At 49.6% G+C, this 14,372-nt stretch overlaps 1 protein-coding gene and 1 long non-coding RNA gene across 7 annotated transcripts in view; one reads left to right on the top strand and one right to left on the bottom strand.

Annotated features, from left to right (window-relative positions):
* Positions 1–389: 389 nt before the first annotated feature.
* LOC121141897 lies at positions 390–8,280 on the bottom strand. 5 transcript variants are annotated; one of them, XR_005878835.1, is made up of 5 exons: positions 8,076–8,277; positions 5,361–5,589; positions 4,572–4,893; positions 3,202–4,475; positions 390–2,918 (listed from the first exon to the last, which is right to left on the bottom strand). It is a non-coding gene; the product is annotated as an uncharacterized LOC121141897 (long non-coding RNA). The 5 variants fall into 5 exon arrangements; XR_005878834.1 differs by having other exon boundaries at positions 3,202–3,404; positions 4,091–4,893; positions 8,076–8,270; XR_005878836.1 differs by having other exon boundaries at positions 3,202–3,404; positions 4,143–4,893; positions 8,076–8,270.
* The window catches only part of Ifnar2 (interferon alpha and beta receptor subunit 2), a 35,291-nt gene continuing 28,697 nt past the window's right edge, over positions 7,779–14,372 (top strand). The window contains exon 1 of one of the 2 annotated variants that reach the window (XM_040750495.1): positions 7,779–8,071. In XM_040750495.1, the coding sequence (XP_040606429.1) occupies positions 8,058–8,071 (14 nt within the window). In that variant the 5' untranslated portion in view covers positions 7,779–8,057. Of the gene's footprint in view, positions 8,072–8,277; positions 8,462–14,372 lie in introns of those variants that run through there. The other variant, XM_040750496.1, reaches the window with a different exon arrangement.

Below are 14,372 nucleotides of genomic sequence, written 5' to 3'. Positions count from 1 at the left end.
TGGCCATCCTTCCTGTTACAAGCCCACCCGCTTGTGGGCACAGAGCTGAGACCTCGGCCGTGGGTGGTTTTCTTTCATAAGTGATTTGGCTAGTGTCCCTGTACGGATGGGAAGTCACGGCTTTGCAGGCTGGAGAGCCAGGGGAGGCATTGGCTGCAGCTGGAGTCTGAAGGTAGCTGGAGAGAGGGTTCCCACAGAATACAGTCTGCTTTACTCAGAGACTCGTGGTGTGTACGTCCACTGGTCTTAACATTACCTTCACAGAAACGTCCAGACTGCTGTTTGTCCAAGCACTTCCTTGTCAACATGACAGATGAAATCAACCATCACTCACACTACCTTAGTGTCATTCCCAGGGCTGTGAGAGAATACACTAGCAGAAAGCGACACAGGGTGGAAAAGGTTTATTCGGTGACAGCTCCATCATGTTAGGGAAGTCAAGGTAGGAATTCAAGCAGCTAGTCACGCCACATCCACAGCCAAGAGCAGCGAGAGAAGAATGCACCCACTTCAGGGACCCAGCCTAGGGGATGGTGCTACCCACGGTGGACTGGATCCTCCGACATCAATCACCAAATCTAGACCCCTGCTCCCATGCATACAGACCAACCTGAACTAGATAATTCCCCATTAAGATTCTCCTCCCAGGCGATTCAACAGTCGAAACTAAGCAGCACTCCACTTTAGGAAATAGCATCACCACCTGACTTAATATCTTATCTGTTATTAGCAGGCACCTAACCCCAGGTGCCAGGAGCCGAGTTCGTTTCCTGTATAACCCTTGCTGCATGGCCAAACTAGCACCGTGTTCTACATCATGTACCTACCCATGTCTAACCTTTGCCCTGCCATCGTCCTGGCCGGGCAGAGGTTCTGCCCGGGAGCAGTCATTCCCGGGGGACCTTGTAGAACGTTAGGAGGGCCGCACTGGCATCATGACGATGGGGTGAGTGCTATCAACGTGTGATGAGCAGAGGCCAAGGATGGTGGCCATGGGGTAATCTCACGACCGTCTTCCGTGACGAATCCATGGCTACATCTTCGGAGGGACATCCCTGTTTGCGACTATTCAGCCTTAGAACCTATTTCTGTTTTACACTCAACTATATATTTCTTGATACTTGACTATATTGCCATACACCAATGCATATATACAGTGTATACATATATCCAAATTCGTATGTCTCTTTATCAACATTGAATGTGATTTTCCCTACAGAACACTCTGTTCTGAAGTTCACACCCCATCACTGGGGTGTGAACACTAAATGATAGCAGACACACACGCACACACACACACACACATGCACACACACGCAGTCACGCATGTACACACACATACACGCATGTACATACGCACACATACACGCATGCGCACACACACACACACGCGTGCACACACGTCTAGTCACCTATCTCATTGCTTTGGCCAAGACGCCCTCCCATGCCATGGCCACATCAGGTCGACCACAACCCACTTGAAGCCCAGTTCACCAAAGCCAGGGTTCTTACCAACTCCTGTTCTTCCTGCTTTATCATCTCAACTTTCTCTCCTTCCTACCTCTCACTCTCTGATCAATCAGTTAATCGGGACTCTGAACCCAAACACTATTGTTGGCAAACAAATGCAATTCTCACTTTCCCTGGCCACACTGCTCAAGAGATAGACAGGGAGGAACTACACAATAAAATAGTCCTGGAGACTGCACTGGGTGCTGCCCTCCTACTCAGAGAAATTGCCGGGAGCACAAGTCTAGGCTCTTTCTTTGCAAGTGCTGCAGCTCCTTTAAGTCCAGAGCCATGGCTATAGCTTTACAGTTTTGCGGGAATTCCGGCCAAACCTTCCACTTCTGCAGGTTCTGAATCCACAGACTCAACCAGCCTTATATTTAAAATGTTTGGGGGGGGGGTGTTGGAGAGATGGCTCAGAGGTTAAGAGCACTGGCTGCTCTTACAGAGGTCCTGAGTTCAATTCCCCGCAACCACATGGTGTCTCACAATCATCTGCAGTGAAATCTGGCGCCCTCTTCTGACCTGCAGGCATACATGCAGACAGAACACTGTACATAATAAATACATATTTTAAAAATATATAAAATATTCGGGGAGGACAGTGGGGAGATGGTACAGTTGATAAGGCATTTGCCAGGCAAGCATTAGGACCTGAGTTCAGGTCCCCAGACCACTAGGGATGGGCCTTCAAAGGTTTTAGCCCAGCCCGGGCTCCAATCAAGCTCTGATTCGTCGTGGCTCAGGACAGGTAAAGATTCTCCGCTAGACACTCCTGCTGCCCTGACACTGCCGTGTCTCCCAAACCATCAGGAACTGAAATCTCTGAGCATCTCGGTACCTCTCTTTCGAGTTTAGAATACCGTTCTGCGGAAACGGCTTCTTCAGTCAAGCACAGGCCTTGCAAACCTAAAGACCTGAGTGAAATCCTAGAGCCCGTGTAAACACGTGGGTGCGGCGGTATACTCTTCTATTCCCACTCAACACTAAGGAAGCAGAGACAGGAGGATCCCTGGGGTTGCTTGGCCAGCCATTCTAGCCTAGTGAGACACTGAGTCTCAAAGGATGTGGGTGGCAGAGGTTCTCTCTCTCTCTCTCTCTCTCTCTCTCTCTCTCTCTCTCTCTCTCTCTCTCTCTCTCTCTCTCTCTCTCTCTCTCTCTCTCTCTCTCTCTCTCTCTCACACACACACACACAACACAGTAAGTAGATAATTTTAAGGGAACTCAGATCACTGTGTAGAAAGGTGGAGTCATTGTCACTCTGGAAAGACACCCTGCAGACGCAGTCCCTAAACACGAGGGCGACACCGTAAGCTCGCATGTTGATCTGCTCGGCTGCAGGGGCACGGGCTTGGTGGGAAGAAGCCGGCTGGCAGGTGAGAATGCGGCCTTAGAGAATGGTAGGGACCCTGAAAAACAGTGAAAGAAGGAAGTGAGTCATTTTACGACTCTGGGGAAGGGAAAGGTCATGCACCGTAGCCAAGTATGGGGGTTGAGGTTGGGGCAACGGTGGCAGCTGCCTCCTTCTCCGCCAAGCAAGGCAGAGTGTCCTGCTCACCACAGTGTCCACACCCCGTGAGCGGAAGGTCTCTCGCCGCCCCCTTCCACTTCCTCCATCTGCTGGCTTGAGGCTGCGTGTGGTCTAGTGGGGTTTGGGGTTCTCAGCCTAGAGGCTCAGGAACCGGCTCTCACCTGCCTCGCACGTGCAGGTTTCAGGGATGTTCATGACCCATCGGAAGGGTACAACCATCTGGAGCGTCAGCCAGGACCTGCCAAGAGGATGCTGGAGTCCAGAACTTGACATCAAATGTAAATCTGACCCCGGGTGCATTCCCACTGGACGCAGGACTGACCCCAGCTCTCCGGGCGTGATATTTGGGGCTCTCTCCACTGTCCTGGAAGAACAGGAAGGTTCTGGGTAGGAGATCCTAGGAACAGGAGGACCAGACCTGCAGCTCAGACAGCTTCACCGAATTCTCTTCCTCCATGAAGCCTCTGACACACACATGCACTCCATAGCTAGAATGTTCCTTCTCCACAAATCTCTTTCATGGCTCTTGCCACAGGCCCTCTCCTCTGCAAGAAAGCACCGCCACACACTTCCTGTAAAAAGCAGAAGTTGTCACTGGGGACTCTCTGACCTTCCCCCAAATATACATATGAGCTCCCTTCATTACAAAAGATGCCAACCGAGTGCCTTCTTCTGTGGAGAGGCAGCCCTTCTCTGTGTTCCTGGACTCTCCATCCCACCTCAGACATGCCAGCCTTGTCTGTATCGCCCTTACCAACGTGGCCCTGCTCCTAGGATCATTCCCAATAAACTACGGTCATGCCGGACAACTTTCCATCTCCAAAATATCACCTTAAACAACGGCACATCTTTAAGAATGGCTTTTGTGCGGCAGGCTTTTCCTGGGGAGACACGACACAAATATCTACTCACCCAAAATAGGAAGCCCATGACAGAACAAGTGTAAACGCCCCCAAAGTCCACCCAGGTGACCAAGGTGTTTTACAGGGGTTGCTTACAAAAACATGGGTGAGGGGTTACTCTCGGGAACATGGGTGAGGGGTTACTCACGGGAACATGGATGAGGGGTCGCATACAGGAACATGCGTGAGGGGTTACTCACAGCAGCAGAAGTGACTCTAACCCGATACCAGGGCTAACCCCAGCACGTGTGACAGTTCCCAGAGCTGGGGACCTGGAGCACACTGCACAGCCTGCAGTCAGCTCAACAGGTTGGGGAGCGTCCTTTCCAGGTGTCTCGGCTGATCCGAGCCTTTTCCAGGAAGTTAGACTGGTTTCTGCTTCTTCCAGGCAACTCTCTGGTCTCAGGGTTTCTTTGCAGCTTGGCTCACGGAGAGCAATCCTCAGCACCCTCTGCTGTTTACTCTCCGGACAGAGGGGCCTAGTGAATCTTGTCAGCTGCTTTAGGTCGTTCATGTCATCTTAAGGAGCTTCCCTGAAAGAATGTTTCAATCTAAAAGGAAACTGCCACACAGCAATGTCTAAAATCTGCCACTGATGACAAGCGCTGGCGAGGATAACAGGGACTTACATTCCTTGCTGGTGGGAATTCTGTACAACACGGCCGCTTTAAGAGATAACGAGGTAGTTTCTTATAAAGCTGACTATATCGAGCCATATGACCTTTGAAGCTGTCGAGTGAAATAAAAAGTCATATCTAGGAGCTTGAGGGATGGTCCAGTGGTTAAGGACGCTTACTGCTCCCGAGAGGACTTCCCTTGGGTTCCCAGAACCCACACGGAGGCGGCACACATTCCTCTCTAGCTCCAGTTCCAGGGGATCCGATGCACTTCCCTGATTTCTGTTGTTACTTCACACAGCTGATGCACAAGCGTTCTTGCAGGCAAAATACACTGACAAAATAAAGGAAATAAATCTAAAAACAAGTAAGCAGATTTTTTTTAACTTGAAGTCCATATTTTCTTTCTTTCAAGGATCGTAGTTTTGGTGCATCTAATAGGTCTCCCCAAACCCAAGGTCATCTAGACTTCCTTTGACATTGTCTAGTAATGACATTGTCCCTTCAACGTCTGTATTTCACACAGAGGTCTATCACCTACTTTCCAGTTAGTTTTTGTGAAAAGTGTAAAATCTGTGTGTCTGGTGTGTGTCAGGCAGCTTTCTGCTACTGTAACAAATGCCCCAGGTAGTCAATCTGAGGAGGGAAAGTTTATTTCAATGTATGCGTTTGGGTCCATGATTGAGTGTCTACGTCACTCTTGAGTGTGTGGTGAACCAAGAAGCCAAGGCAAGGAACACAAGGGCACAAAAAGAGGAAAATGAAGAGATCAGACTCCCACAGTCCCCTTCCAGAACACACCATTAATGAACGGGGTCTCCCCACGGGCTCTGATTGTTAACGGGTTCCAAGACTCTCTCTCCAGGAGAATCAAGATGAGGGCCATGTCGCAGGGGATAGGTCATACAAGCTGCAGCAGGCTGTTGGTGGGAAGACTGCCTTCCTTCTAGGGAACACCGGGTCACAGATCATGTGACCGTATCTGTGAGGTCCTCTCAACTAGGCATCTTGTCTAATTGATCTGCTTGACCTGAAAGTGAGATCGAATGCCAAATGCAATTAATTGTAGTTAACATTTGCATGTTTTCAACGATTAGAACAATGATATTTTTCCCCAAGGGCATAAATAGAAATTTCAGCAATCCCATATGTGTGTGTGCATATACACACATATATACATGTGTGTGCATATGTACATATATATGTGTGTGCATGCATGTGTGCATTTATACATATATGTATGTGTGCGCATATATACATATATATGTGTGCGTGTGTCCATATAATACATATACATATTTGTGTGCATATATACATATATATGTGTGCATGTGTGCATATATACATATACATATATATGTGTGTGCATTTATACATATATGTATGTGTGTGCATATATACATATATGTGTGCATATATACATATATGTGTGCATGTGTGCATATATACATATACATATGTGTGTGCGTGCATATATACATATACATATATGTGCATATATACATATATGTGCATATATACATATATGTGTGCATATATACATATATGTGTGCATGTGTGCGTGTGTGCATATATACATATTTATGACACTATACTTCATTTCTGTGCCCTCATTGCCTCGCTGGTCATCCCCTCCCCCTCTCGCTGCCCCCTTCTTCCCAACCGCCTCTCAGTCTGCTTTCAAGTCATGAATATTCATTACCCTCTCTGGTCTCCACCCCCTCCCTCCCTTTAGATCTCTTCCTCCATCCTCCTAGACTTCTTCTATCTTCATCACCTGTGTGGAAATTTGCAGATCTACATATATTTAAGTCTAGAGTCCATGTATGAGGGAAACATATTGGTCTGGGTCTGGTTTATTTTACTGAACATAATGATCTCCAGTCCTACCCATTTCCTGCAATATTTCTGTTTTTAACGAACATATTATATACATTTTAACGCAGAAATGGGGGCAGACAGCACAGTTTTGTGAAAGCTTTACCCAACTTGCAGGAGCTATTTCTGCAACTTCTTTGAAACTGTTGCTGAAAATATTTTCAATGCTGAGTGTCTTTTATAGAGAGAACCAGGATCTCAGTAGGAGCCTTTCAAATGTATGGTACTGGTAAGAATCCTGCCCAGGGTAACATAAGAGGCAGGGCTGTCACGCCTCTTCATGATCAGTCCACGAAGAGGGCCCCCAAAATGTCAGCCCTCGCGATGAAAATGTCCCTTTAAGCACGTGTGACAGCTCTCCCTAGCCATCCCAGCACTTGGTGGGTTATAGCATGGAGATCTCAAGTTTCAGGACAGTTGGATACATAAAGAAATACTGTCTCTAAAGGAAAAAAAAAACATTTATGAGGAAATAACATCCCCCCATAAAACCCGTGAATATTACCATCCCCCCTTTCCTCAGAGGTGAGATTCAGTGCTCCAAACAGGCTGAACGGTCAGCCTTCACGCCTTGTCTTACAGACCCCATTAACATTTCCACCTCGGTAACTAACATTCATGTTTAGGATACGGACACGCTACGGAAAGCTGCTCCACATTCTATTTTGGAAAGACAAAGATGCCAGCACCTAAGTAGGTAAGGAAGCATTGTTCTTCTGGCTCTAAAATATCTTTTTCTCGGGGGGGAGGGGAGCTAGGTAGTATTAAGCAAAGACCCAAGGAGGAGCAGGAGAGTGGGTTATGGTGTTTATAATATTTGCTTATACCGTGGGTAGAAACTTATACTCAGAGGAGTTTATAAACAAGTAAGCGCAGGCCCAGGAGAGAGAGGGTCCATTCGTCCGGGCCTTCATTGACTGGACCTAGGGCCTAGCCCATGATTCGCAAGCGCCCTGACACTCAGTGACACCCCCAACCCCCTTTTCCTTTGTGCTTTGCAATGGGGTCTCCCTGCACTGTCCAGGCTGGGCTTGATTTTGTTCTGCATCCCAGGTAGGCGCAGAATTCGAGACGCTGTCGCCTTGGCCTTGCTGGGAGCTGGGAACACACACCCTCGCCACCAGGTCTGGCGTGCACCTATTGTATCAAGCTAGCTTTAGCTGCCAGGCACTCACCTAGCCCCATGAGGAGGCCAAGATAACAAAACAGGCCCCCAAGTCCTTTATCTAGGACTCCCTAGACTGTACTTGAAGTGGGTGGGGTTCGGCACTCTAATGGCTAGGAAAGTGTCCAATCTGGTGGCCTTGTCCTGGCCTCGCTCCGCCCCCGGCCCCGCCTCACGCCTCGTCCCCAGATCGCCAGCCTCCGGTCGAGCCTCTAGGGACCGGAGGCGTCTCCGCACCGCCTGGGTCTCACTCAGGACCCGGGGAAGCCCTGCGGCTAGCCGAGGCCCTCCGGGTCGCGGAGCACCGGCCACCACCCCGCGGTCCCCCCCGCTTTCGGTCTGGGTCGCCCGGATCGACTCTCGCCGGCCGCTGCCCGCCTGCCGTGTGCATCAGCGCCTGGAGCCCAGAGCAGCTCCGAGGTGGCCCCAGGGACATCTCCGAGGGGATCTGCGAGATGCGGCCGTCCAGGTACCTGGGTGGGGACCTCTGGCATCTCGGAAGTAGGGCAAAGGCCGCCTCCCGGCTTCCAGTTCCCGGAATCCCCCTTCATCTCTCCTCCTCGGGACTCCGCCTCTTCCTGCGCTTCTTCCCTGGAGGTTCTGGGGACTCTGGGTCCCGCGACTCCCACGGGCTGCGGCCCCTGTTTCGTCTCCGGAGGTGGGGGAGGAGACGTCTCCATGCGGCCGCTCGCCCGAGCGGTGCACCCTGAGTTTCTGTGGGTTCTCCATCTGCGTCACCCAACCCAGAGTGCAGGGGACGCCTCGGCAGTAGCCATTACCAGGTCCTAGAGGGTCGGCGTTCCTCAGGATCCACTCCGCCTTGCCAAGCTGGGTTGCCCTCTCCAGCCTCTGGGTCCAGGTCTGCGGCCTGCCTCCCCCGCCCCGCTCGTGATCGGTTTGTTCACCAGCCCTAGAGGTCACAGCAGCAGACACTGGAGTGTCCTGCATCCTGACTGATGCTCCCCTGGGAAAGTGGGAGTTCGCGGGCGAGGGGTCACGGCCACAGAGGCAGAAGGAGGATCGGGATGGGACGTTGGGAAAGCACTGGGTGAATAATACTGGGAATATTGGTAGCTTGTATTTCTGTTCCAAGCAAGTGGATAGTTGCATGCGGTAAGCAGTTGGCCCCATGGACCCGTTTTATTTGGCTAGCAGGGCTTTATTGGAAAACTTTTGATAACCTACGAGCTTTTGCGCTGTAATGTTTGTTTGATGTCCTTGTTTTGTTTGACAAGAGGTCTTATGAAATAGCCTTAGGGTGGTCTGTGAAAGGTGCTGGGATTAGGACCAGAGGGTCAGTCTGTCTCATCGTCCCCTCCCTTGCCTATCTGTCCTTCTGTGCGACCTGGGGAGGTTACCGAGGTGGGGTGGTTGATGGTGGGGTAACCGAGGTCACTAAAAATGTCTTCATCGAATTCAACAACACCCTAGAGGTATGGGCATGCCTGAGGAGGCCATCAGTTTGTCTCAGGAAATTGCCGTTGTTTCACAAGTGGTTTTTCAATTGTAAGTCATAAAAAGAGAAACCCGGATGTGACTTTAAAAATATTTTCCCTGCATATTATTTAAACATTAAAAAGGAGCTGAAGGTGAAGTTAGTGATTCCTTTCCTTGTATTCTTGAAAGCCCTTGCTTGGATTCCCAGGGCTGCAAATTTTAATTAATTAATGTTGAGTTAAAGAAGGTCTCTCTCTTTTAATTAATGTTGAGTTAAAGAAGGTCTCTGTCTTTTAATTAATGTTGAGTTATAGAAGGTCTCTCTCTGGGGTTTGGGTGACTTAACAAAGTGTGATAACCCTTCCTGAAAGAAAACCAGGAGAGGTACTGTTTTAGAAGTGAAACTACTTTTTCTTTTTTCTTTTTTCCTTTTTATTTTTTATTCTTTGTTGGTTTGTTAGGTGGTAGTGGGGACTGAAACCATATTAGATAGATGACAGATACTCTAGCACTGAGCTACATCCCCAGCCCAGAAGTAAAGCACACACACACACCTGCATCTCTATACACACACACACACACACACACATGTGCACGTGCGCATACATCTACAGACACATACATACATCTACACACATACATATATACATCTACACACACACACACACACACACACACTTCAGTAGCCAGGCATGGTGGTAACCTGTAACCCTGTAATCTCACTCAAAGCTAAGGCAAAAAGATTTTGTGTTAGAGGCTGGTGTAGGCTGCTTGGTGAGAGCTTAGCTCAAAGACAAAGAGAGAAGGACAGGGAGGAACTCACAAAAAACTTAGACCACTCCCAGATTCCAAAATGTCTATTCTGTCACGCCCTCCCTCCCGCCCACACAAAGACTCCCTGGACTCATTTTCCCGTTGCATCTCAAGACCTCAGGGACACAAATATATCCTTTAATTATTGGTCTTCATATTTTATCTTATCCACTGCCCAAGTTAAAATGTCCTTGGCTTTTAAGATGTACCTGAGAAGTATGTAACCGAGTAAGAAGAGTCATTCATGCCATCATTCCAGAAAAGGCAAAAGTGCATTCTGGCATTCATGAAATCATAAGTGTGCAAGCACAGCCTGTGTTTGTCAGCTTTTTTTTTTTTTTTTTTGAGACAGAGTTTCTCTGTATAATAGCCCTGGCTATCCTGGAACTCTCTGTAGACCATGCTGGTCTCGAACTCACGGAGATCCGCCTGCCTCCGCCTCCCGAGTGCTGGGATTAAAGGCGTGCGCCGCCACTCCCGGCTATCATCAGCCCTTCTTACTTGTAGCTGTCATGACTGCAGGTTAAGTCAGGGTCCGTGTGTGACCTGTCTTCATATCCTTATCTCTTACACAAAACAGTGTGTGGTTGTTTGAGGGTGGCCCCGGAGGCTCATAGTCTCCAGTTGTCAGAGAAGGATTAGGAGGAACGGCATTGTTCGGGGAAGCGTGCCACGGGAGGTGGCCTTTAAGGTTTCAAAAGTCTCTCTGTCTCTACTCTCTGCCTGTGCATGTAGCTCTCAGATACTGTCAAGTACCTGCCTGCATTCTGCTATGCTTCCCGTCATGATACCAATGAACTGCATAGAAACTGCAAGCCAGCCCCCAAGTAAATGCTTCCTTTTGTAAGAGCTGCCTTGGTCACGGTGTCTCTCCACAGCAATAGAACACTGACCAAGACTCATGGTAGAAGCCAGCTCGTTGTATGAGGTTTTTCTAGGTCATATAGTGCTGATAGATATGTGTGTGTGTGTGTGTGTGTGTGTATGTATATATATGCATTATATGGGAGGATTATGTTCTGTGCAGACACCACGGCATTTATATACAGGACTTAAGGACCTTTGATTCTGGGGGTGGGGCTCCTGGCACTAACCCCAAGGGATAGTCCGTGACCGCTGTCCATTTCCCTGAGGTGTCCTTCTTATGTGTCCAAAAGAAGAAACTAGAGGGGCTGGGGACATGCCTCGGTGAGCAGGAGACTTTGTTGGGAAAACAAGAGGATCTGAGTTTGATTCCCAGCACCCACATAAAAGCCATGATTGTGCATGCCTGGAACCCCCCCATCCCTGGCCAATGGAGAGTAATCAGGTGTATCCCAGCAACTCCCTAGCTAGCCTAACCTTGACAGTCATCTTCAGGTTCAGTGAGAGACCTTGTCTCCAAAAGGGATGGGGAGTGGTAGAGGAAGTGATGATGTCTTCCTGTCTCTGGCCTCAGCTTCCGTGCGCATAGGGACACACACCAGACATAGACCCTCGCCTGCACATATACACACTGTCTGGCCTCAGCTTCCGTGCGCATAGGGACACACACACACACACACACACACACACACACACACACACACACACACACAAAGAATGAAACTAGAAAAAAATAACCTGGGTATAGTAATGCTCAAAGAATTAAGCTTTCAATTCCTGTACTCAGGTACCTGAGAAAAGGGGATTTATGTGAGTTCAAGGCCAGCCTGGGCTATCTAGTGAGTCCCGTGTTATCCTGGGCTGCACAGTAAGAAGGTAGCTATCTCAAAAGAAACAAACAAACAAAGAATTAAACCAGTGGTGTGCAATCCAGGGAAGAATGAACGAAAAGCATCTGCTCCTGAGCGGAGGTTGATTGACGGAAGAACAGTGAGGGAAAAGGAGTCAGGAATTGGGGTCAGGGTGGGAGTGCCGGAAGGGTGGAAATTTTTTTCTGGAGCCAACAGGAAAACGAGCATACTAGATAGCCTAGAGGCCAGTTTATAAACTGGATATCCTTAAAGTTTATCTTGGGTTTTTGTTTGTTCGTTTTTAATTCGGAGATTCTTTTAAGTGCCTTTAAAATTGAACCATGCTCCAAGCACAAGAAACTGTTCTATGGGTCAACAAGAATCTTGAACATTTTTTTATATCTATAACCATTCAGAGAGAAGCAAGTGGAGCAAGCGCGGCGTTTTCTTCTTCTCACAGAGGAGCCTTTGTGTGGGCAGAGGCCAGTGAGAGGGGAGAGGTGCTCCACGTTTCTACCCCAGTTGGAGAACAACCCAGGATGAACGGTCGCGTCCCCTTGCCTCTCCCCTCCCGGCAGTGAGCAGCGTACCGGAGTCTCTGTGGAGAAAGCCAGCCCGGAGTTCCGGGGCAGACTCGGCTCTCTAGGGTGCCTTCTCCCGACTCCAGTACCAGCTCCTCCTTTGGGGACGGGAAGCTGCCCTTGCTCTCCTGCCTAAGCAGAATGGGGCTGAGGTGTATGCGAAGAAACTAAGGTCCCAGCATGCTTCATCAAAGCAGCGGCGCCGGAAGCCATCCGAGCGCAGCAGAGGTGGGTGGGGGGACGGGAGAGTCTCACAGAAATATCTGTGAGGCGCTGGCCTGCAGCTCCCTTGGTAGAATGCTGGCCTAGCATGCATGAGGCCTGCTAGGTTTGATCGCGTGTACCTGATGACATGCCTGTCACCCCAGCATCCTGGGAGGTTTGATCGTGTGTACCTGATGACATGCCTGTCACCCCAGCATTCCGGGAGGTTTGATCGCGTGTACCTGATGACATGCCTGTCACCCCAGCATCCTGGGAGGTTTGATCGCGTGTACCTGATGACATGCCTGTCACCCCAGCATCCTGGGAGGTTTGATCGCGTGTACCTGATGACATGCCTGTCACCCCAGCATTCCGGGAGGTTTGATCGCGTGTACCTGATGACATGCCTGTCACCCCAGCATTCCGGGAGGTGGAGGCCAAAGGATCAGAAACTCAGGGTCGTCCTTGTCCATCTAATGATATATGAATATATGAGCCCTTATCTCAAATAAATGTGCATAGGTTCAATGCTTATATACTATATATAAGGTAGCTTTCGGCTGAAGCCGAAGGGCTTCCTTATACCCTACAAGTTGAAAAGAAAAAATGGAATTCATACTGGAATATTGACTAGCCCTGGTCTTGTGCAGATAACCACAGTGAGCTTGTGAATACAGCAGAAGACACTCTTTTTCCCTTGGTCCTCCTGTGCCCAGACTTTGCCAGAATCAGTGACTCTGAAGGACACACGGCGGGGGGGGGAGGCTTTGTCTGCCCAGCTGCCATTCAAGTTGAAAGTCAGTGGTCAGACTTTCTCAAATATGACCGGACACACACTAGAAAAGACAAGCGGAGACAGCTGGAAGCAGCAGGTTATCATAAGCACGGTCAGAATAAAAGCCTGAGAAGCCCTCTCGGTGCAGAGTTCACCGGGCTCAGAAGTGCTGTGTGGCCGAGTATGGGGGTGGGGGTGATAGGCAGGACCAGGTCTGGCAGCCGGAGAATGACGTAAGCCACGATGGTCCTCGGGTCAGAAAGCAAAGCTCAGACTGGGGAGGTGGCTCAGCGGGCAGGGAGCCTGAGGACAGGCAGGGGACTGTGTGTTCCATCCCTGGAGCCCAGAACAGCAGCAGCAGGTGGCACACGTCTGTAATCCCAGCTCTGGATGAAGGACACAGGACGACCCCTGGGACATGCTAGGCAGCCAGTCCAGTCGAGCCTGTGGGCTGCAGGGCCTCAGTAAGAGACTGCCACTGCCCCCCCCAAAATAAGGTGGGGCTGCCCTTGGGCATTCTAGCTCCAGGGGCCTGCCGCTCCTGTGGGGTGCCTCTGTCTCTTTAAATAAAACGTCTTGTTGCCTTGCCAAAAATAAACAAACAAGGTGAAAGGGTGATGGGGAAAGACCCACAGACGTCGACCTCTGGCCTCCACAAGCATTCAGACGCTAACCGCGCTAACCGATCCCACCTGCACTCGGACCCAGGAAGAAAAGCGGGGGAGGGGGCGGGGGCAGAAACCGGTCTTTCCAGTACTTCTGAAACCATAAAAGGTGTCCTTAGACTCCTGAAAACGGTTTGTTGGGAAGATTAAGTGACTGACCTAAATAATATCTGGACCTGAGTGGAACTTACCCCTGCTGGAAAATTCTCCGAGGTTCAGAAAAGGACGTGTGGATTCTTTGTGACCGTTTTTTATTTTTGCCATGTTTTTATTTTTTTCATATCAAAGGGTAGAAAGAGGATCTTGGAGGTGGGAAGTGCAGGTCCTCACAGGTGAGGACTCTTGGATAACTGTAGGTCTGACGTACTGTATGCCCTGTCTCCTGTTAGCCCCCTCATTCCCTTTCTGAGGACTCAGCATCCTGTGGCACACTGGGTGACCAGGTGTCTGTAGACCTCTGTTTTAAGTCTGCTAGTGTCTGGGCCATTTACTGACTTGTTCCCACCCAAACTCCAGCCGGTTTCCCAATAGTGAAAGAACCATTGGTCCCAGTCCATCTCTGGGCTGACGTACCCGCCCT

This window comes from Mesocricetus auratus, unplaced genomic scaffold (genome assembly GCF_017639785.1).
Source record: "Mesocricetus auratus isolate SY011 unplaced genomic scaffold, BCM_Maur_2.0 Super-Scaffold_100008, whole genome shotgun sequence".
Lineage (NCBI taxonomy): Eukaryota > Metazoa > Chordata > Mammalia > Rodentia > Cricetidae > Mesocricetus > Mesocricetus auratus.
This window is presented reverse-complemented; position numbering and strand designations above follow the sequence as displayed.